This window comes from Glycine max, chromosome 9 (assembly GCF_000004515.6).
Source record: "Glycine max cultivar Williams 82 chromosome 9, Glycine_max_v4.0, whole genome shotgun sequence".
Classification (NCBI taxonomy): domain Eukaryota; kingdom Viridiplantae; phylum Streptophyta; class Magnoliopsida; order Fabales; family Fabaceae; genus Glycine; species Glycine max.
The window spans coordinates 32,045,212-32,060,000 of NC_038245.2; the positions used below are offsets into that span (position 1 = coordinate 32,045,212).

At 27.4% G+C, this 14,789-nt stretch overlaps 1 protein-coding gene and 1 non-coding gene across 2 annotated transcripts; one reads left to right on the forward strand and one right to left on the reverse strand.

Moving 5' to 3' along the window:
- Nucleotides 1–2,256: 2,256 nt before the first annotated feature.
- Nucleotides 2,257–5,149, reverse strand: LOC102665235 (uncharacterized). Its single transcript, XM_041005482.1, has 6 exons — nt 4,906–5,149; nt 3,993–4,161; nt 3,789–3,915; nt 3,428–3,706; nt 3,165–3,266; nt 2,257–2,879 (listed from the first exon to the last, which is right to left on the reverse strand). The coding sequence occupies exons 1-5, from the start codon at nt 5,147–5,149 to the stop codon at nt 3,192–3,194; spliced, it is 894 nt and encodes a 297-aa protein (XP_040861416.1). The 3' UTR covers nt 2,257–2,879; nt 3,165–3,191.
- A 9,325-nt stretch (nt 5,150–14,474) lies between these two features.
- On the forward strand, nt 14,475–14,564 carry MIR1508C (microRNA MIR1508c). Its single transcript, NR_048802.1, has one exon. It is a non-coding gene; the product is annotated as a microRNA MIR1508c (primary transcript).
- Nucleotides 14,565–14,789: the final 225 nt, after the last annotated feature.

The following is a 14,789-nucleotide window of genomic DNA, read 5'->3' on the forward strand; positions in this document are numbered from 1 at the left end:
TAACTTATTCATTAGGATTATTAAATTTTAAAAATATAAATAATAAGGTTTAATTGTAACTTTTTTCGAATTACTTTAGGATTAACTTGATCCTTCCTTATAATAAAATGGTTTTTTAATCTCTTTTCAAAAATTAAAAATAAGTGAAATAGAAAACAATCTGAATTTAAGAATATGAATAGGCTTAATAATTTTACAAGTGAGTAGGATGATTATTCCTAGTTTCACACTTAGGGTAACAATTTTTATAATGGACGTCAAACGGTGCGAACACTTTTCTTATTCATAATTGTCTCTAATTTTTAGGATTTTTTTATACTTTTCTCTTAATAAACTATGATAGTGACTTCTCTTTTTCTAATTCTTTTCTGTCATCTCATTGTGATCATGACCTTGTCTACAACATTGATTCTTTAGGAATAAAATATTATTATTTTATCAATTTAGAAAAAATGTTAATTAATAATTCAAAAATTGATAACCGAATAATTTTAAGATCATATAAATCATAGGTTTTATATTATTTTCATTAATGATCAAATTAATCAACAAATTCTTTTATAAAGTGTAATCATTATAGGAATATATTTATTATGACTTAAATATATTTTTAGTTTTTGTAATTTAATATTTGTTTACATTGATAACTGTTTTTAATCCTAGTAAATTTTGTTTATTTTTTTTAGTTCTTAAGACACTTTAAATAACACTTTGAATAAATAAAAATATGTTATCCAAATATAATTTTGCAAAGACAAAAAAAATTATTAAATTATAAGGACTAAAAATTTATTTAAACCTTTTATTCAAATATAATTTTTAAGGAGTAAATAGTATATGTATGGACAATGCAGGTAAAGATAGTATATTAAGGTATATAAGTAAAATACATATTTTAAAATAATAAATTAAATATAATACTTCCTCCGAACTTAAATATAAGCAATAAAAAAATAATTTTAGACTTAAATATAAGTAAATATTAACCAACTTTTATCACATTTAATGATAGTATTCATGTCCTTTATTTAATAGAATTTTTTTTTTTTGTGAATCATTTATTCTTATTCTACAAGCACTACTATGAAGAATATTTTAGGAAGATTTTTTGAATTAAATGTTATTAATTGAATTCCTTAATACATGTGCGGGTAAAATTTACTTATATTTAGGTCCGAAGTAGTATATGTTTATGCGTAAAATAAAATCAAACACAAATGTGGACAGTATTCTCCAAGACCTATGAAAAAAGAATATATTAAAACTAATTAACTTATAATTATATATTATAGATTAAAAAAAACATAAATAGATAGGATATTTGACCTCATCATTAGAATCAACTTCTCCATATATTTTGCAAACGCTTATCTCCCAAGTCTATATATTGTTTCAGTCTACTAATACAAATAGAAACTAGAACATGAAAAGAAGGCTAAGGATTAAACAATCTAAAACAATAATTAAAACTACCAATAGAAGCACTACTAAAAAATCATGATTTAGCGACCGAAGAATTCTGTCGCTAAATTGTTAAATTCGGCCCCTATTAGTGTTAGTAACCGAAATAGCGACCTATGTAATCACGTCGCAAAAACCCAAGTCGCTAAGTTCATTGTCACCGAATTTATTTTTGGCTGCTATTTAGCGACCGAAATAGTGATGCACTGGAATATTAATTTCGGTGGCTGAGTATTTGATTGTTATTTTCCTTGGGACCAGTTCTGTAATCGAACTTGTCCGTTACTAATTCGGTCGCTATTATGTAATTAAATTTTATATTTAAAATAAAATTGAAAAATATTCGGTCGCTATTTCAGTCGCTATAATATAATTAAAGTTAAATATAAAATAAATTCGGAAGGTGTTCGATAGCTATTTCGGTTGCTATTGAATAATCAATTTTAATATATAATTTAAAAAATTACCTTCGGTCGCGAATTTAGTGGCTAAATTTGCAATTAAATATATTTCAGTCGCTAGTATATAATTTATTTCAAAATTCATTGTATTTCGGTTGCTAATTCGGTTGCTATTTAATATTAAATTTTTTAATTTATGTTTTGTTTTTCCAGTTACATTTTGACCTGCTTAATAATTATCGAATATAAACATAAATTTTAATTAAATTGTATAATCAAAATTATAAACAAAAGTGGACATTCATAATGAGTAAATATATCTAATAACAAAGTTCTATTTTAAAGATTGATAAAGTGCAAATTCAAAGTTTTCAAAGTTTAATCAAATGCAACGTAAAAGCTTAATAAAGTTCAAATTCATAACTAATGTGGCCTAATCAAAGTAAAGTAAACAATAATCAAGAGTCAATGATCATTTCCCATGTCATGAGGACGATCAACCTGAGCATCATTAACATGGTGTTCTGTTCCATATGCTATGGTAGGTGATAGACTAGGAGCTGGTATGATAGACTGAATATGTAAGTGTTGTAGTATACGCTGCATTTGCTCATTTTGTTGACGAATTTGCTCATTTTGTTGTTGCATCTGTTGTCGCATCTCCTGACTTTGGTGGTCATGATTCTCCATCATCTACAACATCATTTCCTCAAGTGTCTTCTCCTTATTTGTCTTTGCCAAAAGCTCAGCATTCAATTTATTAATTGTCTCACGCATTTCCTCTATTTGGTCTTCCACAGGAGCAATAGAAGTAGATGAAGCTGATTTTGAGCAACTAAACTTTTTGCTTAAAGTACCTAGGCCGTACACGTTCCCCTTGTAATTTGGACCTCCAACAACATTCAAATATATTTCATTATCATTAACAGAAGTAGCAGTGTTAGGGGAATCCTGTGTAGATGTGCCTTTCTCTGTCGAATGTTGTAAGATTTCATCTCGACGATGTTGATATTTCTCCTTCAATATAAAGTGAGGTATGAAGATAAATTTTTAAATGTGTAGACATATAAGGATTAATATTCATGAAAATCATCACTAATACAGGATAAAAATTGACTTTAATCTACTATAGTAGGCTTCAAAGTTTATACTTTCCAATCACCAACATTTAACACTAACTAAAGAAAAGCAAATCAAGAGGTGTAAATAGGTTCAAGAGATATTCATCAAAGATAAGAGTTCATTTATAATAGCAACCACTATATATGAAATAAAGTGATAAAATTAGAAGAAACAACTTACAGCAAATTCGCAGAACTTGTCATTGACTCATTCTCTTGACTTCAATTTCTTAGTTTTCTCCATCACCTCCCAAGCAGTTGGTGGTCTTTGAAATTCCTTTGACTACATAAATTTAAGAAGTTAAAATTGTAAAACATTTAATTAATTACATTGAATTGAAAATCAATGAGGTGTGTGTGTGTATATATATATATATATATATATATATATATATATATATATATATATATATATATATATATATATATATATAGTAAAATTACCAGCTTTTCAAAGAGAGTTACAGTAGATATGGAACCACCACAGTATGCTGAGGCTCCTTTATCAACAGACCGATTCGCCTTGACAGTGGAGCTCTTGTTTAGGAAATCTGTAGAACCCCAATGTTCGTCCAAGGCTACTCGAACATTAGTTGTTATCCACTTTCCTTTATCTTGACCATTTCTGATCTTGTTCATTGCACTTTTTAAAATACGTGAACCTTTTGTCTCAAAAACAGCTCTAATGGCTTGCTCTTCTTGTGGGTGCCACCTATACTCTTTCTACATAAAATATGAAACCAAAACTAAATTAGAAATGATACAAGAAACAATAAATTTTAAATTACACCATAATTCAAGTTACCTTAAACTCTCCAAACCACCTATCGCGAAGGTCAACTGACACCTTCAACCAACTTGGAGCTGGTTCATCAAATTTTGCCCTAATGATATTTGATATGATATTAGAACACCCATATGTTGGTTGAAACCTATGTACAAAGACATTGTCAATACCACATTTAAAAAATATTTAAGAAAAATTATTAGTTAAATCAAATGCACTTACTCTCCTTTATATGCACGAATGAAAGGCCTTTCATCAACAATATGTTCACAATTTGGATCTGGTGGGTACTCAGGTGTAACAGAATCATCTGGTGTTGAAGGTGAAGCATCTCTAACAGGGGTAGTGGGAATTGACTCCCTTACAAAGGTAGGATTTGGTTGGTCTTTAGCTGTAGGAAGTGTATTTGGAGTCTATGCAACAACATGAACCATCGACTTTGAGGTTGATATGTGAATGGATGAAGGGGAAGGGTTGGTGGTAATTGAAACTCCCAAACTAAAACCACGTCTTGTACCACGATTAAATGTTCTACGACCACCACCTCTGCCTCTATCTGCCATCTGCATGTTTTATTTTGTTACACATGTGTGTGTGTATGTGTGTGTGTGTGTGTGTGTATATATATATATATATATATATATATATATATATATATATATATATATATATATATATATATATATGATGTTTAAGAACAAATAAATAAAAAAATGAAGTACCGCAAGTAATACACTTTAGTAACCAAATAAATCCAACTTGTTAATGAAAACTCATAGAAACATGTTTTCTACACCAAAATAGGTCACTTATCTTCTCTTTCATATTCACTACAAGAATAAACGTAATAATTATTGCAAATCATAGTCATACAAATGTAAAACTACACACACACACACACTGAACATATGGCATGCAATATATTTAAGAACAATAAATAAAAAGTGAAGTACCACAAGTAATACACTTTAGTAAACAAATAAATCCAACTTGTTTATGAAAGCTCACATAAAAATGTTTTCTACACCAAAATAGGTCACTTATCTTCTTTTTCGTATTCATTACAAGAGTAAAAAACATGCAATTAACTTTAATATATGAATTACCTAAGAAGTATCTGTATCATCAAAATCACTCTCAATGTCATTCTCACTTAATATGCATTCATCCTCGTCTGGTTCAACCAAGTCTAATTGTTTGAGTAAATCTGCATCTATCTCTTCTCCATCTCCATCAACATCTGCAAGAGACTCATTAATGACATCAACGTCAACTTCCAACACTTGAAGCTCTATAAGCTCATCATCTTGGTATGGAGCCTCTTGCTCAGTTTCACTTACTATATTGTTAGTGATTCTACTACGAGCTTTTGTCTTCATTACGGTTAACCATCCACGATGTCCCTTGGGATATGTTGTGTAATAAACTTGTTCTACTTGTTGTGCAAATATGAATGAGTCATATGCTTTAGTATATCTTTTTGATTGCCTTACTTCAACAAGCTGATACTTTTTATCTACTCGTGTCCCTATATAAGGAGTATTATCAAACTAATCACACTTGAATAGAACTAACTTCATAAATGGGATGCCAGTATACTCCAATTGAATAATATCATACAACATTCCATAAAAATCAGATTCTAGTTGACCATCAGTTCCCCGTACGTGAACACCATAATTTGAAGAATTCATGCCTTCATTCCAACTAACTGTTTGAAATTTGTATCCATTTATAATGTAGATAGGCCATGATTCAAGTTTTCTCTTAGGTCCCCATGCCAAATTAACCAATCTTGAATCTTGAATATTATCTTTTGGATTTAGAACCTAAAAAATTTAACAATTAACATCATATATAACACTATATATTTGAATAATACATAAGGTGTTAACCTACATATTGCTTGAACCATGTAGGAAAGTTGGATGAAATGTCTTGGTTAAGTTGAGCATCCGAAGTAGTGAGATTCAGCTCCCTCAAAAAATTCTCATAAATACTGTAAAGGAGAAAACAAATTACTCAAAGTACACAATATAATATCATTAAAATATTAATTAGAGTTATAAAAGTATTAATGTCATCAAAGTGCATTTTGGAAATTACATTTTGGGATAGGTGTTTTGCAAGCTTTTAAAGGTGTAGTAAGCAACTACCATTTTGCTACCTCTAAATATGGGATAAAATATGTCAATAATTAGATAAATTAACATGCATTTTTTTTTTGGGTGCAAGAGAGGGGCTAAGGCCCCGAGATAAAGAATTTATTTAAAACCACGAGGGAAAGATATCTAAGCTAATATCATCTCTTATTTCTTTTTTCTATCTCCCACCTTTATTTTCTTTCCTTCTTTTTCTTCAAATTCCTATGCTACTCATCTTTATATATTCAATATTTTAAATAATGGGACAAGGGTGCAACGAAAGGAACTGGACTATTTTTAGAGGACACTACAATATCAGTAAGACTAGTTTAGTTCTTGTTAGGAAATGGACTATTTTTAGAAAATACTTACTTTTTAAAAGCTTTCTAAAAAAGTTGAAAAAAATGAGATTATTCATTCAAAATAAATTTTATCAAACAAGCAATTACTTTAGAGTTTAAACTAATTAATTAACGCCTAAGGAAAGAATACTGAAATGGAAAAATTAATAGAGTATTCCTCAAAATTTAGCAGCAACAAACAATAATGCAAGCAAATATTAGATTTATTTTCTCCCTCCTTTCATAGCAAAATCAACACAAATTGGAACATTAGCAGTTGTAACACTAGGCATTATCTCGGAAGAAAGCGCAAACGAGGTAATATAAAATTATTTCAAACCACACCAAAGGCATCAAGATTTAATTACTCGCTACAAAGAAGAAGAAAAATACTTTTAAGAGAAATGCTGATACAGAGAATTCGTCAACACTAACTAATTTTTCCATATGAAAGCAAGAGTAAGCATAAAAATAGTGTTATTATTTAGAACAAAGAGAAAAAGAAATTGCTGGTAAAGAGAGGCAAAGTGAGCACTGGATGCAGAGGTTAATCACTCATTACTACTTTTCCCATTAGACAAGACTTCTCGTGGATATAACCCAAGAATCAATTGCTCCATTAATATAATAACTAATTATCAGTCAATTAAAGAATCTAATTATTTATTAAGAAACCAAACCAAACCTGATAGCTTCGATGCTTCCTCTCTTGTGCAGCTCAGCAAAGTATCAAAATCAATGGATCTTCGACGTGGTTGGTAGCACAAGCCTGGATCTACGATCGCGACCAAGAACAACTGTGGAAGCTAGCGCCGTTCAACGAAGCAAGCATTGTCCACACAAATAAAAAAAAAACTCAGATCTAGAACAACATAAACAACAAGTTTCAAAAAAATTGCAAAATACGAGCTTTCTTCATTCCCTTGTGTTACTGTGAACCTTGTCCACACTCCCCTCTTCGATTTGCTAACTTTGTCGTTCAAATCAATGATTTCGATGACGGTCTCCGATTTGCGGTTGTCTTCGGAGGCCACCGCAACCTCGATCTGGTTGTGGTTTTGGTTTTGAGGTTATTGATTTTTTTGGTTGTTGGTTCTGGTTCTAGGAAGGGGAGGGGAAAGAGAGAAAAAGAAGGGCAAGGGGAAGGAGGACTCAAAAGGGCAAGGTGAACGAGGACAGAGAAAAAGACCACACGACCTGCACACCTGCCCAAAATCCTCACCCTTACTTCATTTTTAGTGGCTTCAAAAGCACACTCAAATTAAAACCTACCTTCGCTTCCCACTCAACATGCTTGAAGTCAATTCCTAGCAAATATTATAATTATGTGAGAGATTTCAATTGTAATTGAATTTAATTATCATATTGTAATTGAATTTAATTACGTGAGAGATTACAATGCTCATAAGGGTGAGTGGTTTTTGGTATGATCAGAGTGCTCATATTTCATATATTGAGTATCAAACAAATTAATTACATGAGAGATTTCAATTGTAATTGAATTTAATTTATTTTCCTTTTTATCTATATTACAATAAATAACATGAATTTCTTAATAGAGATAAAAAATGTTGTCACTAAATCAAAAACATTATTTTAAAAGATAAATATAATATATAAAATAAAAAAAAACTTATATAAATATATATTTTAATTTATGTGAATAATATTTTTAACATATATTAAGATTAAGATATTTTCATTATTTATTATAATAGTATTTTTTTATTTATATTTAAATTTATTTAATCAAGTCGTTAATTTTTTTAAAAGAATTAAATTATATAGTAAATAAATGTACTTAAATAAAATGAGAATATTTTCTATTTTAAAAATATTTATTTATATAATTTATTGACGGTATTTTTATCTATATTATAATAAATAACATGAATTTCTTAATAGAGATAAAAAAATATTGTCACTAAATCAGAAACATTATTTTAAAAGATAAATATAATATGTAAAACAAATAAAACTTATATAAATATATATATTCTAATTTATTTGAATAATATTTTTAGCATATATTAAGATTACTATATTTTTATTATTTATTAGAATAGTATTTTTTATTTATATTTAACTTTATTTAATCAAGTGGTTAATTTTTTTTTTAAAAGAATTAAATTATATAGTAAATAAATGTACTTAAATAAAACGAGAATATTTTCTATTTTTAAAATATTTCTTTATATAATTTATTGACAGTATTTTTATCTATATTACAATAAATAACATGAATTTCTTAATAGAGATAAAAAAATATTGTCACTAAATTGGAAACATTATTTTAAAAGATAAATATAATATATAAAACAAATAAAACTTATATAAGTATACATATTTTAAATTATGTGAATAATATTTTCAAAATATATTAAGATTAAGATATTTTTATTATTTATTAGAGTAATATTTTTTATTTATATTTAACTTTATTTAATCAAGTGGTTAATTTTTTTTAAAAGAATTAAATTATATAGTAAATAAATTTACTTAAATAAAATGAGAATATTTTCTAATTTTAAAATATTTATTTATGTAATTTATTGACAATATTTTTTATCTATATTACAATAAATAACATGAATTTCTTAATAGAGATAAAAAATATTGTCACTAAATCAGAAACATTATTTTAAAAGATAAATATAATATATAAAGGAAATAAAACTTATATAAATATACATATTCTAATTTATGTGAATAATATTTTTAACATATATTAACATTAAGATATTTTTATTATTTATTAGAATAATGTTTTTTTATTTATATTTAACTTTATTTAATCAAGTGGTTAATTTTTTAAAAGAATTAAATTATATAGTAAATAAATGTACTTAAATAAAATTAGAATATTTTCTATTTTTAAAATATCTATTTATGTAATTTATTGACGGTATTTGTATCTATATTACAATAAATAACATGAATTTCGTAATAGAGATAAAAAAATATTGTCACTAAATCAAAAACATTGTTTTAAAAGATAAATATAATATATAAAATAAAAAAATTCATATAAATATACATATTCTAATTTATGTGAATAATATTTTTTACATATATTAAGATTAAGATATTTTTATTATTTATTAGAATAGTATTTTTATTTCTATTTAACTTTTTTAATAAAGTGGTTATTTTTTAAAATAATTAAATTATATAATAAATAAATGTACTTAAATAAAATGAGAATATTTTCTATTTTTAAAATATCTATTTATGTAATTTTTTGACGGTATTTTTATCCAGATTACAACAAATAACATGAATTTCTTAATATAGATAAAAAATATTGTCACTAAATCAGAAACATTATTTTAAAAGATAAATATAATATATAATATAAAAAACTTATATAAATATAAATATTTTAATTTATGTGAAAATAGAATTTAATCTTATATGTTATATTTTAAAATATAATATATAAGATTACAAAAATATAATAAGTAAAAATGAATTTGAACTATTTTTGCATAAAATTTATATTAATATTATATTTTACATCAAATATTCTAATGAGTACTTAGATGTCGTCATATAAAGGAGTGTGTTTCCCATTCTAAACATCTTGGTTCTTGTCTTTCCTCAAGCATTTTAATTTTTTTTTTAAATGTTACTCAACTTTTTATTATAATCAATGTTTGAAATTTAACCATCAACAATTAAAATTAGGAGTGGGTAAGTGGACCGACTCGTCCCGCGTAAGCCCACATTGGTAGCAGACACATCAGTCTATCCCACACTCTTACAAGAACTTAATACATTGGTTCGCTCTCGCTTGGCGGCATTATCTTTTAAAGAAACACTTAAATTTGAAAATAAATATAGTTTTTTCTCTTAAAAAAAATCAATTACATTCAATAATATATATATATATATATATATATATATATTTTTTTTTTTTTAAATCTTAATAATTCTCTAACAAATACTCAATTACAAAAATTTTAATACAACCAAATAAATTTTCAACATAAATGAAAAGAAATTTTTTATTAGGCTTTTAGGATTAATTTGGTTTGGGTTGGCCTTGGTTAGTAGTTGTGGGTTTGCGGGTCAACCCATGAACCCCGTTGTCCAAACCGACACAGCTTGTGGATTATACGGTTTGTTGCCTGTGCGAACCATAGACCCTGTTATCCGATCCATGGACCCAAACCTGTTTACCCACCCCTACTTAAAATCATCGACTAAAATAGTGAATTAAAAAAATAGGAGGACTAATTTGGTGAAATTATAGGTAAAATAACGGGACATATTTTGCAATTAAGCCTTAAATTAAAGTAAATTTGGGATTTTAGTGAATGCATATGTTATGCATTGCAGCTTATTGGGCCTTGTTCAATGCACATGTTATCCTAAAGTCAAATTGGGTCTTCATCAATACATAAATTTTACTTATGTCATATTTAAACTTATTGAATAATTGGTGTTACACTTATACCTTATATTTTGAATTACTTAATTTTATAAATTTTGATAATCATATATTTTCAGAATATAAAGGGTATTTATTATCATTTTTGAATATTTATTTTATAAAAAACACAAATTAAAAGACTAATGATAAGCATGACTTATTTATCTTAATAAAATAATGTAAATATTATATTCTTAATTGAAAAATATTACTAATATACTAATTTCAATATTTTCTAGTACAAAACATATTTAAGTGCATTATATATTTATTACAATTTATGATAAATAAAAATTTTGTTACTTCACTTATATAGAAAAAAGTTATTTCAGTCGCTAATTCGGTCTCTAATATAAAAACTTTAATATCCACAACGACTGAATTATTTTCAGTCGCTATAATCTTCATATAACCACCGAAATTGCTTTGGTTGCTATCTTCAACTACATATCGTTCGCTATTTCCGTGGCTAAAGTACTCTTGTTTTTTTTACATATACAGCAATCGAAATAGCCACCGAAATATTCAGTGACCATTCATTTCGGTCACTAATTCAGTTGCTGACACAGGTTACACATCATGATCAACTTCGGTCGCAAATTCAGTCGTGAGTTGCAACACTAACTTTGTGGTTGCTAATTCGGTCGCTAACAACGACTGGAATTTTTCGGTTGCTAAATTGCATTTTTCTAGTAGTGGTAATCAATTACAGCTTTGTAAATCAGTTTGAAAATAATGCTTACTACTCTTGATTAAAAGATTTTTCTTTTTGAAAAATTCTCTTGATCAAAATTGTGCTATTCAATATTTTGAAAAACTCTTTTAATACTTATCTTAATTGATTATTCTCTTGATTCTTTTATTTGAATCTTGATTCTTGATTGAACGACTCTTTAATTCTTAAAACTTGCTTTGATTGAACAACTCTTTGATTCTTGAAACTTGTTTGACTCTTGATTCTAGACTTGAGTCTTTGACATCCTCAAAATAATCTTGAAAAACATTGCTTTCACAGAATAGATTCTAAATTCAAAGTATTTTATAATTAATGTCAAAGAATATTTTTTTAAAAATTTATTAAAATTTAAAGATAGACAATATTTTACCAAAAAAAAGCATTTTCGATCAAATTCCGTATAAGGTTAAGTCTTTGTGGGAAAGCAATACTTAATAAATTAGTAGAAACAATTGAAGATTTTTACTACGTACTAAAACATTTTCATTTCTCCATCATAGACACACCAAAAAACACACACACACACACATGTACTAAGTTCTCAATTTCTGACCTTATGAATGTGAAAATACTTTGGTGAGAGATTCAAAAACCCACTTTAATAAGTTGGAACTTAAAAGGTACGTGTTAGTCACTAGTTGTTGGGTGGAAAAAAACTTAAGTTCACACCAAAGTTTATGTATTCTATCAAATGATCGCTCTTTATTTCCTAAGAATGACCCTTTATCTAGACTAAATCTTTGGCAGTATTAGTATTTATTAGTGATTCTTAATTAGCGTGTCCTTCAAAAGTTGTCATTATGTCAAATATCAAAATGACACTTTGTATTTTTATTTACATTGATAAACTATATATTACAAAATGAGGATAAACGAAGACGGGTGGGGGACACAATTTATAAAAAAAATGTATTTGTGGTTGATGTCATCAAATTCCTTGAAGTTGTCATGTAATTTGGTTGTTACATTATTAATTGATGTTATTATTGACAACAAAAAGTAAATTTGTTAGTAGAGAAAAAAATGTATGAACCGAAAAACGTTTGAATTTTTGTTTAGGGATTAAAAAATGTAAAATAATTATAGGAATTAAAAACATTTTAACTCTAAAATTATATTAATATATAAGTTTAAGCTACGTACTTTGATTAGCTTACAACTCTTAAACATGATTCAAATTTAGAATACTACTCTTTGTAGCTTACCTTCTCTTCATAACATGTAATGAGTTTCATATTTTAATTAGGAATCATATATAAGCTCAGTAACCTAAAGATTCAGTTCTACAATATTATAATACAACTTAGGTTCTTTTTATAACCTATGTTTCATGACGTATTGCCAAGCTTCATTGATACTTTCCTTAAAGGTTTCAATAGTTGAGGTGTTACAGGTAAAATAGGGGATCCGTGTTTATAAAGAGAGAAAAAACTGCTTATGATATAAAACCTTCCATAGTCTTTGTGTCAATTTGACTGATCATGAGGATGCTAGGTAGTTTGTTCCTTCCTATCCTTACTTCTAAATGCACGGATTAAAGAAATTAAAGAACCTTCTTTTTTGTTTTTGGTATCGATATGATAAGTTTTGTAGCTTGAGGGCCTAATTTTTGGGGTCATTATAGTATGGGCAACGTAACACCCTAAGAGGTGTTACCTAGCTTGGCCATGCCTAGATGGCTAGACATAAAAACTTTGAATAAAAAACAATAATGATCAAGAAAAAATTAAAATATAATTCTATTATAAAACTTAAATTGAATTGTAATTTTAATTTCTCTATGATTTTTGGTATGTTGTAATTTTAATTTGTCTATGATTTTTGATATGTGATTTTTGTTTTCCTATTTGTTTTTCATAATTTTAGTCACACCATTTTAAAAAATTCATAATTTTAAACTAATTTTAAATTTTACATATATTTTATGACTTTTATTTTTATCCAATACAATCTTAAATTTAACATATTCATCTAAGATACTATCAAGATATGTTTTGGATACACAGATACTATCAAATATAATTTAATTATATATGTATATATAAATTAAAGAAATAAATGGACGTGAAATTAAAAATTTAAACAAAATTACAATTTTTCTAAAATGTAAAGATTAAAATCCCATAAAAAAAGTAAGGGGACCAAATCAGACACCTGTACCGACCTGTTAGAGATAACAAATCTACTCCATCTAATAGAGTATTTGCCTAACCTGAATTTTGTTTTTGTTGAATCCTAACCTGATTTTTTTATTCAGTTTCCTAAACTGATTTATAGATAACAAATCTACTCCATCTAATATAATATGCAACGCTTGGAACACTTTATCGTTTCCAACACTGAATGAGTTCACGCTGAAAGAGCTTTGAAAACCCTAAAACTAAAACTAAAACTAAAACTAAAAAGTGGGAGTTTATCACACTTGAAGCATCGTTGGAGGCACACCTCATCTCATACTTAAGCAAACTAACACACAACACAATGTCATTGTCGAGGTTAATTAAGGTTTCCTATCTCTCCCTCTGTTTACATGCCAAAGTTTCTTCCTTCCATTCTTGCAAGGCCCTACTCTAATCCCCAGTCTCAGTCCTTATTTATTCACAATGTTAATGATAGTGTTTGTCTTATTCAACACATGGTTCATATATGCATATTACCCTACCGTACTACTCGGATTTGGCATGCCACCCAAGATGACCTCCTAAATGATGAAGACTTGATCATTTTAAAAGTAAAGATAAAAAAATGTGAGACCCATGTTAGTTTTTAAATTTTTTTTCTTGAATATTAATTTTCTCAATCTAACCAAACCACTCCTTAATAACACTTAAATAAAAAAAGTTAGGCCCACGGGTTGGAAGGTCTCTATTCATCCCCCTCCAATAAGCAAGAGGTAATCCAATATGATTTCTAACCCTAATCTCGATACTGCCGTTTTACGTACCTTGCAGGTACCCCAACTGCCATGCACGTTCTGCCAAATTAACCAGAAACACCACTCATTATCCCAATTAAACAAGATTTTGGGATCCTTGTAAAGTTGAATCGCTACTCAACTGCTATTTTCCTTTTTGAACCTTGTTACCTTGAGCATCTTGATCAATTGTTTAGAAAGGGAAATAGCAGTTGAGTAGTGCTTCAACGAGAAGTTACCGGCTTTAGTATTTATCTTGTTTTCGTGCACTTTGTTTTGCCAGATGAAGGTATGCGATTTTGTCTATGATTCCTAATACAATAACCTACAATTCTATCATTCATGGTTTGTGCAAATCTAATAGAACCTTTTATGTTTGAGTGATGAGATCAATATGCGAATATAATAAGCTACAGTTCTATATTAGATGCTTTGTGCAGAAACGATCA

Bases quoted from the DNA above. Each gene is read 5' to 3' on its own strand.
- LOC102665235 (XM_041005482.1), bottom strand. From the start codon at position 5,149: ATGAAGACAAAAGCTCGTAGTAGAATCACTAACAATATAGTAAGTGAA. The intron at 3,707-3,788 runs GTAACTTGAATT...TATTTTATGTAG, and splicing joins GGTGGTTTGGAGAGTTTAAG to AAAGAGTATAGGTGGCACCC. The intron at 3,267-3,427 runs GTAATTTTACTA...AAATTTATGTAG, and splicing joins TAACTCTCTTTGAAAAGCTG to TCAAAGGAATTTCAAAGACC.